The sequence below is a fragment of the Dipodomys merriami genome, unplaced genomic scaffold (genome assembly GCF_024711535.1).
Source record: "Dipodomys merriami isolate MVZ:Mamm:240054 unplaced genomic scaffold, mDipMer1.0.p SCAF_19, whole genome shotgun sequence".
Taxonomy (NCBI): domain Eukaryota; kingdom Metazoa; phylum Chordata; class Mammalia; order Rodentia; family Heteromyidae; genus Dipodomys; species Dipodomys merriami.
Genome location: NW_027203270.1, coordinates 24,600,047 through 24,623,454, shown reverse-complemented (window position 1 = coordinate 24,623,454; position 23,408 = coordinate 24,600,047). Strand labels below are relative to the sequence as shown.

The 23,408-nt window shown below is 38.9% G+C and overlaps 1 protein-coding gene across 3 annotated transcripts in view; it reads left to right on the top strand.

The window, feature by feature from the left end:
* Positions 1-23,408, top strand: part of Gpatch8 (G-patch domain containing 8) — an 85,197-nt gene that overhangs the window by 2,817 nt on the left and 58,972 nt on the right. For 2 of the 3 annotated variants that reach the window (XM_070027869.1, XM_070027870.1), the window contains exons 1-3: positions 6,790-6,866; positions 15,667-15,684; positions 21,340-21,412. Coding sequence is in view for 1 of the 3 variants with exons in the window: in XM_070027868.1 (XP_069883969.1) it covers positions 6,792-6,866; positions 21,340-21,412 (148 nt within the window). In the remaining 2 variants the exon portion in view is untranslated. Of the gene's footprint in view, positions 1-6,789; positions 6,867-15,666; positions 15,685-21,339; positions 21,413-23,408 lie in introns of those variants that run through there. The other variant, XM_070027868.1, reaches the window with a different exon arrangement.

The window sequence follows — 23,408 nt, the reverse complement described above, 5'->3', positions numbered from 1 at the left end:
ACCACTTGAGCCACAGCGCCACTTCTGGCTATTTCTGTTTATTTGGTGCTGAAAAATCGAACCCAGGGCCTCATGTATATAAGGCAAGCACCCTACCACCACTGAGCCACCTTCCCAGCCCTGGTATCTTTATAATAGTAAACAAGTGTGACTTAACATGCTTTATTATCTCATAATCATTATAGTAAACCTGTGAAGTAGGGGGTGTTAAAGGTGTTATTGCCATTTTCAAATGAAGTAGATATGACACAGAAATTAAGTATATATATCTGTTAAATGACAGGGCTTGGATTTAGATTAACGATTTGACTCCTAAATTTGTGTTCAAGATTATTATCCCTGCTGGCAGCTATATATTTTATACAGTTCTAATTGAGTCATCAGATGTGGAAGATAAACTAACAAGTCACAAAGAATAAAGGAGCTTTTAGTAAGATGATACAATTGCAGTTTTTACTCTGTGTTCTTTTGTCCAAGTCTGTGTTTGTTGGTCTCCCAAAAACTTCTAGGGAGGCTTCTGACAGTGATAAGTTACAAGTATATCATAAAGGATATACTGTTAACTTTTTAGCCATCCATTTGTTTAGCTTCTCTCCCACCCCTTCTTGGCAGTGCTGGAGATTGAGTCAAGAAAGAGATTTGTGCATGTCATAGTCTCTGTGTAATGAAGATGAGTGTTTTTATTTTACTTTTATTTTTTATTTTTGTTGGTCGTGGGGCCTGAACTCTGGGCCTGGGTGCTGTCCTTTAGCTCTTCAGCTCAAGGCTTGTACTCTACCACTTGAGCCACAGCACCATTTCTGGCTTTTTCTGTTTATGTGGTGCTGAGGAATTGAACCCAAGGTCTCATGCATGTGAGGCAAGCGCTCTACCACTGAGCCACCTTCCCAGCCCCAAGATGAGGATTAAAAAAAAAAAATGTTTTTGCTGGGAAGGTGGCTCAGTGGTAGAGCGCTTGCCTTGCATGTATGAGGCCCTGGGTTCGATTCCTCAGCACCACATAAGCAAAAAGAAAAAAAGCCGGAAGTGGCGCTGTGGCTCAAGTGGTAGAGCGCTAGCCTTGAGCTGAAGAGCTGAGGGACAGCGCCCAGGCCCAGAGTTCAGGCCCCACGACCGGACCAAAAAAAAAATAAATAAAAATAAAAAAAATGTTTTTCTCAGTTTTAACTTAAGAATCTGACCTTAACCTCCTCCTCCCCTCCAGCCAGGTTCCAGTAGCTCATGCCCATAACCCTAGCTACTTAGAGGATCATGGGTCAAAGCCAGCCTGGGCAGTTAAGTCCTTGAGACTTTTGTTTCACTGGGAAAAAGCTCGAAGAGGGTGGGAATATGGCTTAGTGGTAGAGTGCTTGCCTAGCATGCATGAAGCCTTGGGTTCGATTCCTCAGTATCACATAAACAGAAAAAGCTGGAAGTGGCACGGTGGCTTAAGTGGTAGAGGTCTAACTTTGAGCAAAAGAAGCTCAAGGACAGCACTCAGGCCCTGAGTTCAAGTCCCTGGACTGACAAAAAAGAATTAATATAATTACTAGCAAATGCAAAATGATATATGTTATTCATTACTATATTCTCAGAGGATTGAATGACTAAAGATCAGTATAAGAGGGTTCACATCTAGCTGGGAGCTGGTGGCTCACACCTATAATCCTAGCTACTGAGGAGGCTGAGATCTGAGGATCAAGGTTCAAAGCCAGCCGGGGCAGGAAAGTCTGTAAGACTTTTTTTTTTTTTGTTCGGTCATGGGCCTGAACTCTGGGGCTTGGGCGCTGTCCCTCAGCTCTTCAGCTCAAGGCTAGTGCTCTACCACTTGAGCCATAGCGCCATTTCCGGCTTTTTTTTCTGCTTATGTGGTACGGAGGAGTGGAACCCAGGGCCTCATGCATGCAAGGCAAGCGCTCTACCACTGAGCCACCTTCCTAGCCCATTACTTTTTTCTTTTTTTTTTTTGTTTGTTTTTTTTTGGTCGGTCATGGGGCTTAAACTCTGGGCCTGGACGCTGTCCCTCAGCTCTTCAGCTCAAGGCAAGCACTCTACCACTTGAGCTACAGCGCCACTTCTGGTTTTTCTGGTGGTTTATTGGAGATAGGAGTCTCACGGTCTCTCCTGCCCGGGCTGGCTTTGAACCGCGATCCTCAGATCTCAGCCTCCTGAGTAGCTAGGATTACAGGCGTGAGCCACCAGCGCCCGGCTAACTTGTTTTCTTTTGAAGTCGGCAGGAAGTCCAAGAAGAAATAGATCTGGATGAATATTCTTTCTTTCCTTTTTTTGGTGCTGGTCCTAGGGCTTGAACTCAGAGCCTGGGTTCTTCTGATCTGTTTTTGCTTAAGGCTAGTGCTCTATTACTTGAGCCACAGCCCTGCTTTCCCACCTTTGGTAGTAAGTTGGAAATAAGAGTCACAGGCTTTCCTGCCCTCATTGTCTTCAGATCTCTGCCTCCTGAGTAGCTGGGACTACAGGTATAAGCCACTGGCACCCAGCATGGATGAATATTCTTTAACTGATTATTATTTCAGGCCCATTTTATTAATTCAGTATTATAGAAAAACAGATGTCCTTATTGGATCCTTCATTCCTTCCTTTCTTTTTTTATTTTCTTTTTGCTATAAAATTCTCATGCATGTTCAAAACCTCAGGTTCAAAACTCAGCAATTTAAAAAATGTTTATTATATCTGAAAAGGAGCAGCAAAAGTTTATGAGATCTTGAATCATGGATTCATTTCATTTTGTTTTTTTTTTTTTTTTGGTTGGTCGTGGGGCCTGAACTCTGGGCCTGGGCACTGTCCCTCAGCTCTTCAGCTCAAGGCGAGCGCTCTACCACTTGAGCTACAGCGCCACTTCCCGTTTTCTGGTGGTTTATTGGAGATAGGAGTCTCACGGTCTCTCCTGCCCGGGCTGGCTTTGAACCGCGATCCTCAGATCTCAGCCTCCTGAGTAGCTAGGATTACAGGCATGAGCCACCAGCGCCTGGCTTCATTTCATTTTTATTTATTTATTTTTTTGTCTTTCATGGGGCTTGAACTCTGGGCCAGGGCACTGTTCCTGAGCTCTTTTGCTTAAAGCCAGCACTCTACTACTTTGAGCCATAGCACAACTTCTGGTTTTCTGGTAATTAATTGGAGATAAGTCTCACGGACTTTCCTGCCTGAACTGGCTTTGTATGGTGATCCTCAGATCTCTTGAATAGTTAGGATTACTGGCGTGAGCTACTGGCACCCTACCTAACTTACTCAGTTTTAGTATTTTCTTAATGAAACGATTATAGCTTGAGTCAGATATCTAGTTCTTGAGTTTCTGGGATTCCCTGAAACAGTTCCCTACTTTTGCTTGTATATCTGCCATTAATTTCCTTTTCATAATGGCATGATGATTTAACATTAAGTGAAAGCACATTCATGGTAATTACCAAAGGAATTACAAATGACCACCACAGATTCTGAAAGAAGCCATTATTTTGATATTGGAGCACATACTATAAAATGTGGTAATGATTTTTCACTTATAAAAAGTGAATTGTTGCCGGCTAGTGACTCACGCCTGTAATCCTGGCTACTCAGGAGGATGGGATCTGAGGATTGCGGTTCAAAGCCAGCAGGGCAAGAATGTTCATGAGACCCTTATCTCCAATAAACCACTAGAAAAACGGAAGTGGCACTGTGACTCAGGTGGTAGAGTGCTAGCCTTGAGCTGAAGAACTGAGGGACAGCGCTCAAGCCCTGAGTTCAAGCCCCAAGACTGACAAAAAAAAATTTAAAAAGTGAATTGAATTGTCCATTTAACTGTGGTAATCTTAACACTGAATACAATCAATACATTAATAATTAATACATTGTTATTAGTCAATGTAGAAAGTTAAGTATGTCCAGGCTGAAAGAAAGAATATACTGTTTTGACTTATTAAATGGTTTCTTTGAGTGTTGAGCAAATGTTTTCTGTATTTTATATTTTATATCTAATTTAGGAATGAATGTACAACAAAGTAGCTAAACATTAGTGGATATATAGTTTTTTTTGTGTGTGTGCCTTTTTTGGTACTGTTTTGAACTTGGGGGCCCTGAGCTAGTAGCCTCCCAAAAATAATTTTTTGTTTTGGTCAATTATGGGGCTTGAACTTGGGCACATATTTTTTTTTATTTTTTATTTTTATTTTTGTTAGTTGTGGGGCTTGAACTCTAGGCTTGGGCGCTGTCCCTGTGCTCTTCAACTCAAGGTGAGCGCTCTACTGCTTGAGCCATAGCACCACTTCTGGTTTTCTAGTGGTTTATTGGAGATAAGAGTCTCATGGAGTTTCCTGCCCTGGCTGGCTTTGAATTGTGATCTTCAGATCTCAGCTTCCTGAGTAGCTAGGATTACAGGTGTGAGCCACCGGCTCCCGTCTGATACATAATGTTTTAATAAGTGCTATACATGACAAGAAACCAGAGTTGTTTGAAAAGTAAGGTTTTCCTATTATTTGCCTTTTATTTTTGTGATAGTTTTGAGGGAAGATAAATCCTGCATTAAGTGTAACTCAGGCAACTAGACAGTATCTTTGTAATATTACATTTGGTATCATAAGGTTCCAATTATTAGTTGTCATTCTTGTTATTTGTTGCAATTACTTTGATTTCAAAGAGGAATTATAATTTTATTTTAGGGCTGGGAGTATGGCTTAAGTGGCCAAGTGCTGAGGCCCAGAGTTCAAACCCCAGTAACCATCAAACAAATTATTTTAGTGTTTATGGAATTGCAATACAGAGTAATAGTTGTTAAAAGTTTTAATAGGTATAAGTAATTGATCATGTTTTCTGGTCTTTTAATGATTCTTCAACTGGGAGTATACTAGCATGCTCAAAGCCCTGGATTTGATCCCTAGTACCATAAAAGAAAATATAAATAATATAGCCTGCCTCCCTCCTTCCCTTCCTCCTTTGCCTCCTTAAGATCAGGGTCTTGCTGTGTAGCCTAGTGTGTCCTATCTCTGCTATATGTTGGAGATTATAGGTATGTACCACCATACCTCGATATGACTTAACTTTCTCTAGTATAAAAAAGGCAATATTAAACCTGGATGCTGGTGGCTTATACCTATAATCCTAGGTACTTAGGAGGCCACGAGCTGGAAGATCAAGGTTTGAAACCAGCCTGGGTAGAAGTCTGAGACTCTGATTCCCATTAGCTAACAAAATGGTGAATTAAAAGTCATGGCTCAGGTGATAGAGAGCTATCCATGAGCAAGAAAGCCAAGCAAGAGTGGAATGCCTCAGAGGTCAAGCTCTAATACCTAGCACATACAAAATAGTAATATTGTTTATAAACATGGCTCTTTGTTTTTAGACTCTGCAATAGTCAATGTAAGAAAAAGCTGATGTCTCAAATGGTTGCTTAGTATGGAGGAGAAGAAAAATATACTTAGGTTTAAACTTTATTTTATGTGCATAGACTGTAGTTTAATTAGAATAACCCCTTTAGGCTTAAACTCTTACTAAGTGTTTTTACATGTCTATTTTTCCCTACCCCCAGGAATTGAACCCAGGGCCTTGTACATGCTTAGGCAAGTGCTCTACTGTGAAGTTGTATACTCTTAGTTCCTAATTGTTTTTATAATTTTTTTATTTAAAGTCTGCAGTGTGCCAGTGGCTCACACTTACCAATCTAGCTGAGATCTGAGGATTGCAGAAAGTTCAAAGCCAGCCCAGGCAGGAAAGTTCGTGAAACTCTTACTCCAATTAACTACTAAAAAAAGCCATGAGTGGAGCTGCGGCTCAAGTGATAGAGTACTAGCCTGGAGCAAAAAAGCTCAGGGACAGTATCAAGGCCTTGAATTCAAGCACCAGGCTTTATACACACACAGTCTGAATTACCTGAGTGCCAGTGGCTCACACCTGTAATTCTAGCTACTCAGGAGGCTGGGATTTGAGGATTACAGTTTGAAGCAGGGCTGGGCAGGAAAATTGGTAAAATTTTTATATCTAGTTAAACACACACACACAAACACATGCACACACGCATACACGCACACACAGGGCAGGAAAGTTGGTAAAACTTTTATATCTAGTTTCACACACACATACATAGACACACACACACATACACACACAGGGCAGGAAAGGTTTGTTTTTTTTTGGTCGGTTGTGGGGCCTGGACGCTGTCCCTCAGCTCTTCGGCTCAAGGCTAGCACTCTACCACTTGAGCCACAGCACCACTTCTGACTTTTTCTGTTTAAGTGGTGCTGAGGAATAGAACCCAGGGCCTTGTGCATGCAAAGCAAGCACTCTACCACTGAGCCACCTTCCCAGCCAAGTTGATTAAACTTTTATATCTAGTTAAACAAACAGACACACGCATGTGCACGCTCTCTTTCTCTCTCTCTGACACACACACATACACACACACACACAGAGAGCTGTGAATGTGGCTTAGTGGTAGAGTTCTTGCCTCTTGCCTCTCATTCATGAAGCCCTCTGGATTCAATTCTACCGTACCATATAAACAGAAAAAGCCAGAAGTAGTGCTGTGGCTCAAGGAGTAGAGCACTAACCTTGAACAAAAAGAAGCTCAGGAACAGTGCCCAGCCCCTGAATTCAAGCTCTAGGACTGGCAAAAAAAAAAAAAAAAAGAAAGAAAGAAAAAAAGAAAAATTCAGTCTCTGAGTTCAAGACCCAGACCAGCACCAAAAATTAAAAGTCTGGATTAGTGAATAGTTTTGGTTGTCTGCTGAAAAGGAATAAAAAGGTGGAAATATTTCTTACTTTGGTAGGCTTTTAATTATTTTATTGATTTTGAAAAGTAACTTGTGGTCTGCTTTTTCTAGGGTAATCACTTTGATCAATATGAAGAAGGACACTTAGAAATTGAACAAGCGTCCCTCGACAAGCCTATAGAATCGGTAAGATGATCAGCGCTTTATTTTAGGTCTTAGTCAGTTAGTTAGGTAGTGATTGAGTGACACTGATGTGGATGAAGCTAAATTTATTAGTAACTGATAGAATAGTTTAGAACTATTTTCTTGCATGTCCAACAGTAATCAGAGTTTATAATGGAATCTAATATTTAATACATTGGAAAATCAGCCTAAAACAGAAAAGATTAAAATTTTTTTGCAAGTGTAATTATGGCTTATACTAATACTTTGATTAAGATAGTAAGTTCAAGTTTAGTATTTTGTAAATTGAATAAAGGAGTAAAATGTATTTTGATCCTTTAATACTTTTTCTGGGCAATAAATATAATCATGTATAGAAATATGTATAAAAACAGTTACCAATTTTCTTTACCAGACCCCTGTGTAACATGGTAAATTTTGGTCTCTGGTGTATGAGCTGGGGATGTAGCTTAGTGGTAGAGTGCTTGCCTACCCATGTAAAAGGCCATGGGTTTGATCCCAGCACCACAAACAAAACAGTCTGTTTTTTGTGTTTTTTTTTTTTTTGTTGTTGTCAAAAGTTATTTTTATCTTATCATAGTGCATAATTTGGGACGTTAATGATGTCAAGCAGTAAAACAAAGAGATCTTTTCCCTATCTGTTAATTTAAAAAAAAGCCCCCTTAAGTTTTTAATTTTGAAATACTTTGTTTTGAAAAACCCATTGTTTTTAAATAGCTTAGTTCTTTGTCAAAATGTCTTTAAGTTTGTTATAATTGTCAGCATTTAATATTTGTGCTTAAGTGTACCTACTTTATAAGGGTTTTATTGAAGCACTGGTAAAACTTAAATGAGGAAAAGAGTCAAGAAGTCAAATCTTTGTATCAGTCAAGACAAGCCCCCCTTTTCCTTTAAGAAGCGTTAGCTTTTTTTTCCTGTGGGAAATACGGCAATGTAGAGATGTAGAGTGCACAGATATTTTAGCTTTTATTTTTTAAACTAATATAGTAAAGGATCAACATATATTTATGTTCCTAATTAGGTTGGTGTTGTGTATGTTTGTGTGTGTGTTTAGATGTTTACAGAAATTTACACAACTTGGGGTGTTCGACATTTTTCTTCCACAGCAGTTGGCCCATATTAGCTAAGCAGCCATGATCTGGTTTGTATTGCACGGTCTGCCTTTTTTTTTTTTTTTTTTATTTAAATTTCTTCTCAAGGGTTTCTTTCTCCCCACCTCCCCTTCTTATTTCTGTCCTCTGGTCCAGTGAACACTGCATATAGTACCTTCTGTCTTAATGTGCTGGCATGGTGCTAGACTTAGGCATGGCAGTATTTGATGACGCATGTGATAATGCTGCAGAGGGAGAATTCAAATCTAATATGGTGCTGAAAGTCAGTCTTGTGTTTTGACATAAGTTTAAAATGCCAAGCCCACTTTGCTAAGTTAAAATTTATTGAAGTTTGTGCCTTTTTCCATTTTGGGGGTTATTATTACCAGGCTGAACTTTATAATGAAACCCATAGGCATGAGCCAGTATCTTGTACTTGAAATAATTAAATTTTCCCATTTTAAGTATGTTTCTTTTTGGATCAGAGCTTAAGAACAAACTGTCAATATCAAGTCCCCAGTACCATATTATACAAGGTACATAGTTGCTTAATATTCCTATATAAGTTAGAATTCTGTTGAATACTCTGATTGCCAGTAGTAGGAATTTTTTAATATGAACTTGCAACCTACTATTTATTATTGCTATATTGAACAAAGACTTTTTATACTCTCTAAATGATAATTAACATTTTTAAAGTCTCTTTTTAGGGCCACATTGTAAGAAATTTTTGAAAACTAATTTCTGTGGCATATGAGGGTAATGCTATATTGCCCTTACTATGTGCAAGATTTTCTACCAAATGTCATAGGGACAGTACTTGAGAAGACAGTCTGATTGGAAAGTCACTATTGAGTTATCTCAATAAGTAATGGTAGAATACTGATATTAGGTGCTAAATAATGTTATCTTCCTCATTTAAGAAAAGCAAATGGTATAGTACTGAGCCTATATATTTAATTCTTTAATAATGTATGGCCAAAGGCTATATTACTCAATTTTTACAAGTAGTAATAAAAATTTCTTTCTGAAACACAAATATATGCATTATTTGTGATTTGGTAGTTTATGTTAAATAGAATCACAAGATAAAGCAGAATCTTATTTCTGCTACCTAATCATTCAGGAATAAAATTTAAAGTTTTAAAAGAAACTCCTATGTGATTGGCACCAAAGTAGGTAGCCTATGTACCCTCTTTTCCTTTCCCAAAGGAAAAGTCTTTTATCACATGAAGAATGCTTAGGAAATAATAGTATATATTAAGTTATGTGGCTGGCTGGCTGTATTGAGCTGTTTTGTTCTTAGAGGGAAATGTTGCTTCTATCACAGAGAGTGTGTCTCTGCTGAATTAAAATCTTTCTCTGCAGCAATATCTATTGAGAGGTGCTGACTGTTTTGCTACAGCATGCAACTCAAAATGGCTGGAAATATGCAGCTTTGGGAGTCTACAGATCATTGCAGGAGCTAAAGGTCTAGTCATTTTTTTTAAACAAAGGTATTCTGCAGCAGCTGATAACCATGGAAGTCTGCACAGGTTTGTGCCAAGAATATGCCTATATGAAGGGTTATTGTGAGTAGAGGATTAAGGTCTTTAATTTTGTAGTAAATTTGATGAAAACCAGGAAGATGGGAAATGAGATGCAAAAGGTAAAACAATGCATTATGCTTTTAGTGAACTTCTGAAATCCAGATTTGTTAGTGAAATGGTAACAGGCATTTTAATTTCTATAGACAATTGTTGAAAATAGTCAAAATCCTGCATTCAGAAAGTATTTAACAATGAAAAAGTTTTATTTTCCTTTATTTCAATCAACCAAATACCATTCAATGAATTTTCTGGTCAAGAATAAAATGTGCTGGGTGCCGGTGGCTCCTGCATGTAATCCTAGTTACTCAGGAGGCTGAGATCTGAGGATCACGCTTCAAAGCCAGCCTGGGGAGGAAAGTCCATGAGACTCTTATCTCAGTGGTGCTACAGCTCAAATGGTAGAGCGCCAGCCTTGGGCACAAATTGGTTCAGGGACAGTGCCCAGGTCCTGAGTTCAAGCCTCAGGACTGACCAAAAAAAATGTTTTATTTTTTTAAGAAAATTATGCAAGAATTGCTAGATTACACGGTTGTCTGAATTAAAGTGAAAATGTAAAGTATCCTAATTACAACAAATTGAACTTGAATTTTAAGCCATGGGTACTTAATGATACTTTAAAGTACAAACCATTATAATTATAACCTTTGTGTATTAGAATACTTGAAAAACAAAACTTTATCTAAAGCCATAGCTCATTCTAGTTTCTGTCATAGTTACCAGGATTGGCTTGTGCGATTTAGGATAAATGATCCTTTCATGACCTTTATCATAGCTTGAAAATGAGAAGCCAGATGGGAAAATGATGTTAAGTTACACACAAAAGCAAAATGCCTCTATCATAGATTTAAAATATGTTATTATAGTAATTGGAAATGCAATTACCCATCAGCCATTAGTTTGTTTTTGGTCTGCTTGACTGATTAAAATCCTGGCATAATCATTGTCAGGTTGATTGAATAGGTTTTAAAATTTAGTATGAGTTTTCAAACTCTAGTTGCTGATGTTTAGTTTGCTTTTATAGGTATTTAGAAGCATATATATATATATATAAAAATATATAAATGGATTTTTGTAATGTTGTATATCTGTTTAGATCTGTGGACTCCACTAGTTCCAAACTGTAACTCTATAAGACTGCTGATTGACATTTAGCAGTGACCTTAATGTGGACTGCACAATAAACAATGTGCTTCTTGGAGCTGAATGGTGTAGCATTACTATATGGCTTTTCTCTCTAGTCTTCATTGTGTCATCTGTAGTGAGCTATAGATTTTTTTTGGGAAGTTTTACAATTGTTGCATGGGTTCACCTAGTAGCTTTTGGTTCTTGCTTATAGAGTCTCTAATACACAATCAGCAAAACTTACAATCCACTCAAGAGACTTACCATTTTTGTCACTGTTGAAAATGGGATAAATTATATATATATAAATTAAATGTGGCTGTCAACTAAAAAAAATCATGCAGAATTAGTACTGATGGAATCACTGGTATATTTGTAGTATAGTTTTCTCTGAGATATAATATCCTATTTCCTAGTATAGAAATTGAGAGTCAGCCCCATGCAGTGAATTTTTATCTTTGTTTTGGCAGGCACTCACCATACACATTGGTGCTGTTGCCAAAATGATCCTTGTTACTGTGGGAGTATGTAGCTATACAGAGCAGAGAGAAATTTCTGGGAATATTCTCTACTTAATATTTAATAAAGTAAAAATGCTGAGAAAGGGGTGAAACAGTAACAATGAATTTAAAAAGTTGCCTGTTCTTTCAGCATATTGATAATTGCTTTAAAGATTGTCCCATTTAAAAGCTCTATTTCTTTCTCATATGACAGAGAAGCAGGTTGAAAAGGCCAACTGAGGTGATTAGTAAAAACAAATTACATTTTTTTTTAGCTTCATGGATTAACCCAAGTTTAAGAATTTTTTTCCTCCCTCCCTCCCCCTCTCTCCCTCCTTTCCTTTCCCTTCTTCTTCTCCTTTCTTTTTCCTTTCCCCTTCCCCTTCCCTTTTCCATTTCCTTTCCTGTGCTGTGGGGCTTGAACTCAGGGCCTGGGCACTGTCCCTGAGCTTCTGTGCCCAAGAATAGTGCTCTACTATGAGAGGTCACAGCTCCATTTCCATCTTTTTTAGTGGTTAATGGGAGATAGGAATCTCACAGACTTTCCTTGCCCTACCTGGTTGTGAATAGTGACTCATGTATCTCAGCCTCCTAAGTAGCTAGGATTATAGATGTGAGTCACCAGCACCTGGTAAGAATTTTATTTTCAAACAAAATGCTAGTGACCATTTTGAATCTTATGCACAAAGCCTAACATTTGAGTAGTTTGTTGAAATCCTATAAATGTGGAAAATAAGTTAATTGTTGCATGTATGAATAACTTCATTGAGTGAAACTCATTTATCTTACTCATTGGTTAAAGTTAAATTTTTCTTGCAATTTTTACTTGTACATTTAAATTATAAACAGCTTACCACTATCACAATTTTGTTAATTGTAGACTTTTAAAAGAGAAAAATGTATTTTTGTTGTGAGGTTATACTTTAAAAACTCAAATCCCAACTATATATTTTACTCTAGAAAAAAAACAGATTTTTACTTTCTGTTATAGTGACTAAAATAGTAAGTAGTTACTGTTTTATTAAAAACATATTTTTTCTTGGTGTGTTTATATATTGTATTTGTGCACACTGGTACCAGGACTTGAACTCTAGGCCTTGTACTCTCTCCTGGCTTATTTATGACCTACTTTTTTTTTATCACTCGAGCCACACCTCTAGCTTTTTTCTTTTCTTTTTCTTTTCTTTTTCTTTTCTTTTTCTTTTCTTTTTCTTTCTTTCCTTCCTTCCTTCCTTCCTTCCTTCCTTCCTTCCTTCCTTCCTTCTTTCTTTCTTTCTTTCTTTCTTTCTTCCTTCCTTTCTTCCTTTCTTTCTTTTTTTTGTGCTGGTCATGGGGCCATTTACTCTGGACCTGGACACTGTCCCTCAGCTCTTCAGCTCAAGGCTAGTGCTCTACCACTTGAGCCACAATGCGACTTCTGGCTTTTTCTGCTTATGTGGTGCTGAGGAATTGAACCCAGGGCCTCATGCATGCAAGGCAAGCACTCTACCACTGACTGAGCTACCTTTCTAGCCCTGCGTTTTTACTTTTTAATGGAGGTAGACTTTCTGGGATTTTTCTGTCTGGTCTGACTTGGAACCTTTATCCTTAGTTCTCAGCCTCCAAAGAAACTGCTTTAAGTCGGATTATAGGCATGAGCTACTGGTGCCTGGATTATTTTTTTTTTCCTAATAGTTAAAAATTTAGAATTACTTTTAGTGCTTATTGCTCTTTTCTATGACAGAAAAATTTACTAATTGGAGCTGTAAGTTACTTGTGCCAATTTACTGTTACAAATAACATCCATAGGAATTATTGGCAAAATCAAAATTCTGAAAAACTGGTAACCAAGTTCCCCACTCCCTTTTTTGCTTATACTGGGACTTGAACACTGGGTCTCAACCTGCTTTTTTTTTTTTTTTTTTTGGTGTGTGTGTGTCTGTCCTGATTCTGAGTTCCTAGAAACCAGTCAACTGCATTTACTTTTTAGATATCAAATTCAAGAACTATTTGTTGTAGAAATGGTGCAAATCCTATCTCAGAAATGAGGATTTATATACTTTATGTAGGTGCTCACTATGTAAAGGGATGTTAGAGATAGATGTGCTAATTTTGAACAATTCTTTTAATTTCTTTTTCTTTTTTTTTTTTGTCAGTCGTGGGGCCTGAACTCTGGGCTTGGACACTGTCCCTGAGCTCCTCAGCTCAAGGCTAGCACTCTACTACTTGAGCCATAGCATCACTTCCTGCTTTTTCTGCTTATGTGGTGCTGAGGAATTGAACCCAGGGCCTCATGCATGTGACGCAAGCACTCTACCACTGAGCCACCTTCCCAGCCCTCACTCTGCTTTTATGCTCACCACTTGAGCACAGCTCCAATTCCAGCTTTTTGGTAGTTAATTGTAGATAATCTCATGAACTTTCTTGCTTGGGGAGGGCTTTGGACCATTGTCCTCAAATCTCAGCCTCTTGAGTAGCTAAGATTCAATAAACATGAGCCCCTGGCACCCTGCTAATCCCTTGTGTATTTTATTTATTTATTACTTTATTTTATTTTATGCCTGTCCTAGGACTTGAACTCAGGGCTTGGGCACTGTCCCTGAGTTTTTTGCTGAGGGCTAATGCTCTTAACACTTGAGCCACAGCTTCACTTCCAGCTTTTTTGGTAGTTAATTGGAAATATTGGTCTCATAGATTTTCTTGCCTGGGCTGGCTTTGAACCGCAGTCCTCAAATCTCAGCCTCCTGAGTAGCTAGGATTGCAGGCATGAGCCACTGGCACCCTCTTGTTTTTGACAAAGTTTTGGTCTTTTCAAGAGGTAGACATGACTGCCTTTTATTGTAAGATATTTTGGTTTGTCTTCCTTTTGTTACTATTTATCATGTTTTGCCCATTTGTTGTTGTTGTTTGTATATAGTCCTGGGTTTGAAATTAGAGCCTGCATGCTGTCCCTGAGGTTTTTTTGCTCAAAGCTGATACTCTACCATTTGAACCATAGTTCCACTTCTGGCTTTTTGGTGGTTAATTGGAGATAAGAGTCTCACAGGCCAAGGGCTGGTGCCTCACACCTGTAATTCTAGCTACTAAGGATGTTGAGATCTGAGGATCCCCATTCAAAGCCAGTCCAGGCAGGAAAGCCTGTGAGACTCTTTATCTCCAGTTAACCACCAGAAAACCGGAAGTAGCGTTGTGATTCAAGTGGTAGTGCACTCACCTTGAGCAAAAGAGCTCAGGGTCAGTGTCCAAGTCCCATGACTGACTCCCCCCACCCCCAAAAAAAAAGTCTCATAGACTTTATTGCCCAAGCTGGCTTTGAACTCGTGATCCTCAGATCTCAGCCTCCCAAGTAGCTGGGATTATAGGGGTGAGACACTGATGCCTGGCTGCCCATTGTTTTTTTTTGTTTTTTTGTTTTTTTTTTGTCCAGTCGTGGGGCCTGAACTCTGGGCCTGGGCGCTGTCCCTCAGCTCTTCAGCTCAAGGCTAGCGCTCTACCACTTGAGCCACAGCGCCACTTCCGGCTTTTTTCTTTTTGCTTATGTGGTGCTGAGGAATCGAACCCAGGGCCTCATGCATGCAAGGCAAATGCTCTACCACTGAGCCACCTTCCCAACCCCGCCCATTGTGTTTTTGATAGGAGTTTATCAAACCTTGTTTTTTTTCCTTTATAGAAGAACATTAGACCTTTCTGAGGAGCTCTTTTCTACAGAAACAGGTAGTTTGAAATGATAAGAGAGGTCCAGATTTTCTTTTGGTGAGGAGAGCATATTCTAGGAGATTTGTCTATTGTTTCTGTTGTATTTGTTTTATTCAGAAAGAGGAGTTAAAAGAGTATTAGGCTGAGCGCTGGTGGCTCACGTCTGTAATTCTAGCTACTTAGGAGGCTGCCATGAGGATCACAGTTTAAAGCCAGCCCAAGCAAGAAAGTCTGTGAGACTCTTATCTCCAGTTATCCACCAGAAAACCTTAAGCTCAAAGTGATAGCCTGGTAGGCACCATCTTTGAGCAAAAGAGCTCAGGGACAGCGCCTAGGCCCCAAGTTCAAGCCCCACAACTAACAAAAATAAAAAAGTATATTAAATATTCTAATAGCACCTCCAATATTTCATTTCTTGTTTGTATTAGAGGAAGTAAATTTGATTTCTTAAAATGTTTAAATCTGAAATTTTAGAAGAGATATGCCACTGTAATTTTGTTTCATAGCTTTTTCCTCACTGAGGTGACAGTCATTCTCTTGAGTGGTTTTGTAAAAGTGGTGCTAATGTGTATACCCTAAATTTTTCTTTTTTCTTCCTTTAACATTTGCTTTTCCTTTCACTGTTGTCAGTCACAACACGCTGCTCTTGAATCTCTCAGCTGGTCTTGACTTGTGAATTTACTTATGCTTTTACTCTTCTTTAATAAGTACATTACTTGCAAGCAGTGAATTGAAAACAAGACAAAAAAACCAAAAAATAAATAAACAACCATTAGTGATTGGACAGTTTCTTACTTTGTGTTACATTTAACTGTTCTTTTGACAGCCCAGTTTTTAAAGCCAGGTTCGTATGGAAATGCTTTCACTCCACTTGCACTGCTTTTGGAAATAGCATACTGCTTCATCTGTCTGTTTATTTTAGTGCATTCATAATATAACACAGTCAGCATAATGTCTCATCTCCACTTAGCTAAAGATTGAGTTTTCTTTAAAAAAGAAAAACCATAACAAAATGAGGGGAGGGTGGGAACAATTTTTGTCAGCATTGCTTAATATCTAAAACTTTGTGCCAGATAATTGACAGCACTAGCATATAGTAAGATTAAACACTAATCAGCTACATACTCTTTAGAAGTTATCCTTGTCTTTTCTAGAGGTATGTTTAGCTGTAGAAATTATGATTCAAAATAATGATTTTATATATGAATAAGTTTGTTTTCATAGTAAGAAAATAATAGGTTCTTTTACATTTTCTGCTAACATTACTTATATTAAGACTTAATATGTTTTATTGTATTTTATTTTACAGTGCTAAGGATCAAACCCAAGGTCTTGCCATACTAAGGGAAGTGTTTTATCACTGAGCCAGCCTTTAAGAAGTATTTGTTGTTTATTTTTGTGCTGGTCCTGGGTCTTGAACTCAAGGCCTTGGCACTGTCCCTGAGTTTTTGCTCTTAAGGCTCGCTCTCTACCTCTTGAGCCATAGCTCCACTTCTTTTTTTTTTTTTTTTTGGTGTTTAATTAGGGAAAAGAGTCTCATCAACTTTGCAGCCCAGGCTGACTTGGAACTGAGATTCTCAGATCTCACTTTCTGAGTAACTGGGATTGCAGGCACAAGCCACCAGCACCTGACTAAGGTGTTTTTTTTTTTTTTTTGTTGTTGTTGTTTTATGAAGGTCATGGGCTTGAACTTAGGGACTGTGCACTGTCCCTGAGCTCTTTGGCTCAAAGTTAGTGCTCTACCACTTTGAGCCACAGCACCACTTGTTGTTTTCTGGTAATTAATTGGAGATAAGAGTTTCATGGACTTTTCTGCCCTGAGCTAGATTTGAACTTCGATCCTCAGAGCTCAGCCTCCTGAGTAGAGGTAGAATTAGGTATGAGCTACCAGCACCCGGCTAAAAGTCTTTTTTTTAATTCTTACATTAGTTATTGAGGGGGAGCTTTCATTGTTACATTTCCACACATGTTTATAGCATATTCCAATCAATCTTACCTCTTCTAATTATTCTCCCTTTCCTCTCCCTTCTTCCTAGATAAATTTCATCAGGTTTCATTGCCATAGCTGCAGATAATCTTATTTCCACCATATTCATCCACTTACATCCTTCTTGTTAGTGTTCTGCTAGTACCCACCCTCTGACACCTCCCTCCGCCTTTTTTTTTCTTTTGTACTGGTCCTGGGGCTCAAACTCAGGGCCTGAGTGTTGTTCCTGTGCTTCTTTTGCTCAATGCTAGTGCCCTACCACTTGAGTCACAGCACCACTTCCGTTTTTTTGTTTTTTTTTTTTTTGAGTAGTTTATTGAAGTGTAAGAGTCTTATGGACTTTACTACCCTGGCTAGCTTCAGACTGTGCTCCTTAGCTCTCAGCCTCCTGAGTACCTAAGATTACAGGTGTGAGCCACCAGTGCCTGGCTTTTTTTTTTTTTTTTAATAGGTATTTATAAATAGACATGTTAAAGCCCGGCGCTGGTGGCTCACGCCTGTAATCCTAGCTACTCAGGAGGCTGAGATCTGAGGATCGCGGTTCAAAGCCAGCCCGGGCAGGAGAGACCGTGAGACTCCTATCTCCAATAAACCACCAGAAAACCGGAAGTGGCGCTGTAGCTCAAGTGGTAGAGCGCTCGCCTTGAGCTGAAGAGCTGAGGGACAGCTCCCAGGCCCAGAGTTCAAGCCCCACGACCGACAAAAAAAAAAAATAGACATGTTAATACTAGTTTAAAAGATATTTTCCCTGGCAATACAGGGAAGAAGGGAATCAACAGTACTGCTGAATTAAATTTTTGATGGATTGCACATAGCCTAGTGTTTTATAGTTGTTTCAATTATTAGAAAAATTAATTTCTAGTGATCTTTTGTGCATTATATGGTAATATAGTAGTATCTTTTGTTTATATGTGGCACTGTGGTTTGAACTCAGTGCCAGGCACTCTACAATTTGATATACTCCTCCAGCCCTTTTTGCTTTTTGTTATTTTTCAGACAGACTCTCTAGCTATTTACTTGAGCAAACCTGACATCAGAATGATCCTTCTAGTTATACACCCCATGTAGCTAGGATAATGCCACCATACTTGTTTTGTTGAAATTGGGTCTTGCTAACTTTTGTCTTGGCCAGTGTCAAACTACCAACATTCCTTGGGAGGCAGAGCCCTCCTAAGTAGCTAGGATTAAAGGAATAAGCCACTTCATGTGGCATTTTTGTTTTAGAAATAAAATTTTTATTATCATTTGCCTCTCTTCTGCCTTCATCCAGTAGTACTGAGATCTGAACTCAGGGCCACCTACTTGCTAGGCAGCCTGTTTTTGAGCTGGCTGTTTTTTTTTTCATATTGTTAAAATATGCACATTATTCAAGAGTATAGACAGACTCAACACAGTATCAAAGCCCCCATGGAATTTTTTTACATAAATTGAAAAATACAATGGTAAAATTTATAGAGATCCACCAAATCCTCCAAATAACCAAAGTAATTTTGAGAAAGAAAAAAAATCACATATATTTTACTTCTTGATTTACAATGTTACTGCAAAGCTATAATAACCAATACAGTATGGCACTGATATAACACATACATAGACAAAGTACAGAATGTTCCTGTCAGTTAGAAATTGGGCATATACAAAATAAACTTGAAATGATAAAATAGCTGGGCTTCAGTGGCTCATGTCTGTAATTGTAGCTACTCAGGAGGCTGAAATCTGAGGATCACAGTTCAAAGCCAAGCCAAGGTAGGGAAATCTGTGAGACTTTTATCTCCAATTAACTACCAACAAGCTGAGTGGAGGAATGGTTCAAGTGGTAGAGCACTAGCCTTAAGTAAAATGAGCTGGCTGTTTTTGAGATAGGGTCTTGCTTTCTGCCCAGTTGGTGCCCAGACCATATCCATCTAATTTAGGCTTTTGTCCTAGCTGTACCTCCAGCTTGTTTCATTGAGATTAAGTTTACAGACTTTTTCTGCCCTGATTGGCCTTGAATTTGGTGCTCCTAATTTAACTTTTTTTTTTTTTTTTTTGCCAGTTCTGAGGCCTGAGCATCTTTTGCTCAAGGCTAGTACTCTACCACTTGAGCTGCAGCTTTTTCTGTTTTATGTAGTAGTGAGGAATTGAGCCAGGGCATCATGCAGGCTAGATAAGCACTTTCCACTAAGTCATATTCCCAACCTCTAAGTCTTGAAGTAACTAGGAATATAAGTGTGAGCCATATGTATCTGGCTTGCCTCTACTTTTTGTTTTTAAAAGGTATTCTGAGAGCCAGATATGGTGGTACTGACCTATAATAGTAGCTCCACCCAATCTGAGCAAGATAACAAGACCTGGTAAATAAATAAACAAGAAGCATAAAGAACTGAAGGCAAGAGGATAGAATGTTTCAAGCCAGCCTGAACTCTGTCTCCAAAAAAAATGGAGTATCTTCCTCTTTTATTGACTATACAGCCAGTTATTCAGCCCAGTTTTTATTACTTTTTTATTCATTTTTTGTGCCAGTACTGGGGCTTGAACTCAGGGCTTTATGTTCTCTCAGCCTTTTTTTTGTCAGTCATGGGCTTGAACTCTGGGCCTGAGCACTGTCCCTCAGCTCTTCAGCTCAAGGTTAGCACTCTACCACTTGAGACACAGCGCCACTTCGAGCTTTTTCTGTTTGTGTGGTGCTGAGGAATGGAACCCAGGGCCTCAGCATGTGAGGCAAGTACGCTACCACTGATCCATCTTCCCAGCCCTCTCTCAGCTTTTTTGATCAAGGGTGGCATCTTACCACTTACCATAGCTCCATATTTGCTTTTTTGGTAGTTAATTGGAATTAAGAGTCTCAATTTGTTTGGATTGGCCAGGTTTAAACTGTGATCCTCAGCCTCCTGAGTAAGATTATAAGCATGAGACTCAGCTCAGTTTTATAGTTTACACACCATCTTACACTTGAAGAAGGAAATTGTCCCTTAACAAAACAAAATAAACAGAGCATTTCATTTGCTGTCATAGAAGATAACAGTAATTATTTTTTGTCTACCACTTCTATGAACATTTTATCATCAACTATGAAGCTGAATGAAAATTATTTTAATCTGAGATACTTGGTTTCAATGGGACATTTATGGTGTTTTTAGCTTTATAAATTGATTTTAGATATGAGGTTATTTCCAGATGGTGATACTAGATTAATGCTACAGTTGTAGATAAGGCCTTGTACATACTAAGCATTTACCACTCAGCCTTCAGTGTTTTTCTTTGGATTAGTATCATTTTTAAATGAATTAATAATTTATTACCAGTACTGGAGCATGAACTCAAGGACTTAAAACTCTTGCATGCTTTTTTTTGCTCAAGGCTGACACTCTACCCCTTGAGTCCTATCTCCACTGCTGGCTTTTTACTGGCTAATTGAAGATGAGTTTCTCAGGCTTTTTCTGCCCTGGCTGGCTTCAAATCAGGATCCTCAGATCTTAGCTTCCTGAGTAGCTAGGATTATAGGCTTAAGTCATGGGTGTTACGCTAGTACTTAATTTTTTTTTTTGTACATTTAATGGTTATTTTAGCTTTGACTTGCTACTTCACAATAATTGTAAAAAGTAGAGAATTGAACAAAGGGCTGCAGAAATTTTTTAAATTTCTTGATCCTTTATACAAAAGCTGACATTTAATTGTTATTTCTGGTGTTGTTCTACATTGATATAACTTTTTTAGTATGCTTCTAGGAAGATGAGACATTATGTATGTTGATTTTCCCCCCTACATGCACTAATGGTTCTTTACTGTTAACTTATTGCTAGGCCTGTTTCATTCTAACATCTTAGCATTTTTGTTAGACTACATGTTGAAATGCATCACTCAGTCTGTGCTTGAGCTCATTTTATTTTTATGTTTAATCAATTTAATTTCTTGTTTACTAACCTCACTGTTTTTTCAGTTTAATATTGGCTGCATGCTAGTTAAATATTTATATTACATATATATTTATTTATTTAAAAACCCAATCAAGTCTAGCCTGGATTTTGCTGATTGTTTTCTCATTTCTAGTGGTGGGGCAGTCTTGCACTTACTACTTTGTATCCTGAAAGCCTGACACATAAAATAACAAAACACAATGTAGATTTTCCTTTTTTTTTTTTTTTAAACTTAAAGTGGTGCTGTCTAGGTGGTGGATATGATTGTATAAGTACCTTGATTTTATGCTTTTTAATGTTAGTGTTAAATTTCATGAATGTATTCTTCCCCCTTTTCCTATCCTAATTTGCTCCTTTTTAAAGTGTTATATAGAAAAGTTGCCCAGCACACTATCAGAAAGGACCCTTATCCCATATGTTCTTCTCATATAAAATACTAGCATTTCTTTTTACATTAATGGCCTTTTTATTGGGGGCACATTTACCCTATTATTAGCACTCTTTGCATGCATATACGTAGAATTATCTCTTGCTCATCACCTGTTTAAATGTCACTAGGAAGGGAAGAATATATTATTGGAATATTTTTGGTTTGTCTCTCTGTTCTGTCTGTCAGGATAATATTGGACACCGGTTACTCCAGAAACATGGGTGGAAGCTGGGCCAGGGATTGGGAAAATCTCTTCAGGGTAAGTTTTTTAAATTTACCAAAAAAAGAAAAGAAAAGAAAATGTTTCTGATGTAAATCTTGTACATGAATTTGTTTTGTTTATAAAAATTATTTGGGTTTATCCCTCTTCTCCCTCCCCCCCTTCTACTTGTAACAGTTTTAGATTGCTGTTTAGCCTCCATATTTGCCAATAATTTGCAACCGTAAGCTGCTGTGTCATTAAAACCTGCAGGTCAACATACTGTGTGTAGCTCTACTTGTTTGAATTTGTGTGTGCTGTAGTGAGTGATGATTGAGTAAAGTTAAGTGCATTATCAGGGTATATTCTTTATGCATTGTGACGTGTTATTTATAAAAGTCAGGGACAGTGGCAATCTTGTATTTCCTACCTACTGGGGAAGTGAAGAGTGTGGATTGTGGTTCAAGACTAGCTTAGGTGTAAAAGTTTGTGAAACCATCTTTTTTTGTTGTTGTTGTTGGTTGGTCGTGGGGCTTGAACTCTGGGCCTGGGTGCTGTCCCTCAGCTCTTCAGCTCAAGGCTAGCGCTGTACCACTTGAGCTACAGTGCCACTTCCAGTTTTCTGGTTGTTTATTAGAGACAAGAGTCTCACAGACTTTTCTTCCCCAGGCTGGCTTTGAACTGTGATCCTCAGATCTCAGCTTCCTGAGTAGCTAGGATTACAGGTCTGATCCACTGGTGCCTAGCATCTTCCCCTGGAGTAATATTCCAGACTTTTTTTTTTTTTTTTTTGGGTCCAGTCATGGGGCCTGAACTCTGGGCCTGGGTGCTGTCCCTCAGCTCTTCAGCTCAAGGCTAGCGCTCTACCACTTGAGCCACAGCACCACTTCCAGCTTTTTTCTTGTTGCTTATGTGGGGCTGAGGAATTAAACCCAGGGCCTCATGCATGCAAGGCAAGCGCTCTACCACTGAGCAACCTTCCCAGCCCAAATACTAGTATACTTTTTTTTTTTTTTGGTCAGTTGTGGGGCTTGAACTCTAGGCCTAAGCGCTGTCCCTCAGCTCTTCAGCTCAAGGCGAGCGAGCACTCTACCGCTTGAGTTACAGCACCACTTTCAGACTTTTAGAGTAGTTATTTTGTTGGTGATGATTTTAAACTATGCTGACCCAGGAAAAAAAGCTGGTGGGTAATTTAGGACCCAATATCATCCAGGATAATCTCATCTCTAAATTCCCTCCCTCCCTCCCTCCCTCCCTCTCTCCCTCTCTCTCCTCCTTCCTTCCTTCCTTCCTTCCTTCCTTTTTGGGCCAGGCCTGGGTCTTGAACTCTGGGTCTGAGCATTGTCCCTGAGCTCCTTTTGCCTCAAGACTAGTGCTCTACCACTTAAGCCATAGTGCCACTTCCATGACTTAAACTTTATATTGTACTCATTTTATTTTTCTCTTTTCCTTTTCCCCTCCCTCCCTCCCTCCCTCCCTCCCTTCCCCTCCCTTCCTTCCCTCCTCTCATTCTTTCTCTCTCTTACCCTTTTCCTTTTTACTTTCCTTCCCTTTTCCCTTTTCCCTTTCCCCTTTCCCCTTTTCCCCTTCCCCCTTTCCCCTTCCCCTTTTCCCTTTCCCCTTCTCTTTTCCCTTCCTCCTTCTCCCTTTTCCCTTCCCCCTTTCCCCACTTCCCCCTTTTCCCCTTTCCCTTTCCCCCTTTCCCCTTCCCCCTTTCCCCCTTTCCCTTTCTCCTTTCACTTTTCCCTTCCCCTTCCTTTTTTTGCCCAGTCTGGTCTGGAAGAGATCTTACCAATCTCAGCTTCTCACATAGCTGGATGATAGGTGTGCTCATCTATGGGTTGAGAAGGGCAGTCTCACAAATTTTCTCCCAGGACCAATCTTTATTTTGTGCTTGCCCTGAGACTTGACCTCAAGCACTCTACTACTTGAGCCACATTTCTACTTCTGGGTTTTGGGTGGTTAATTGGAGACAAGAATCTCCTCTGATCTCAGCCTCCTGGGTGACTAGTATTACAGGAGTGAACCAAGGACACCCAACTTCTGTTTTTTTTTC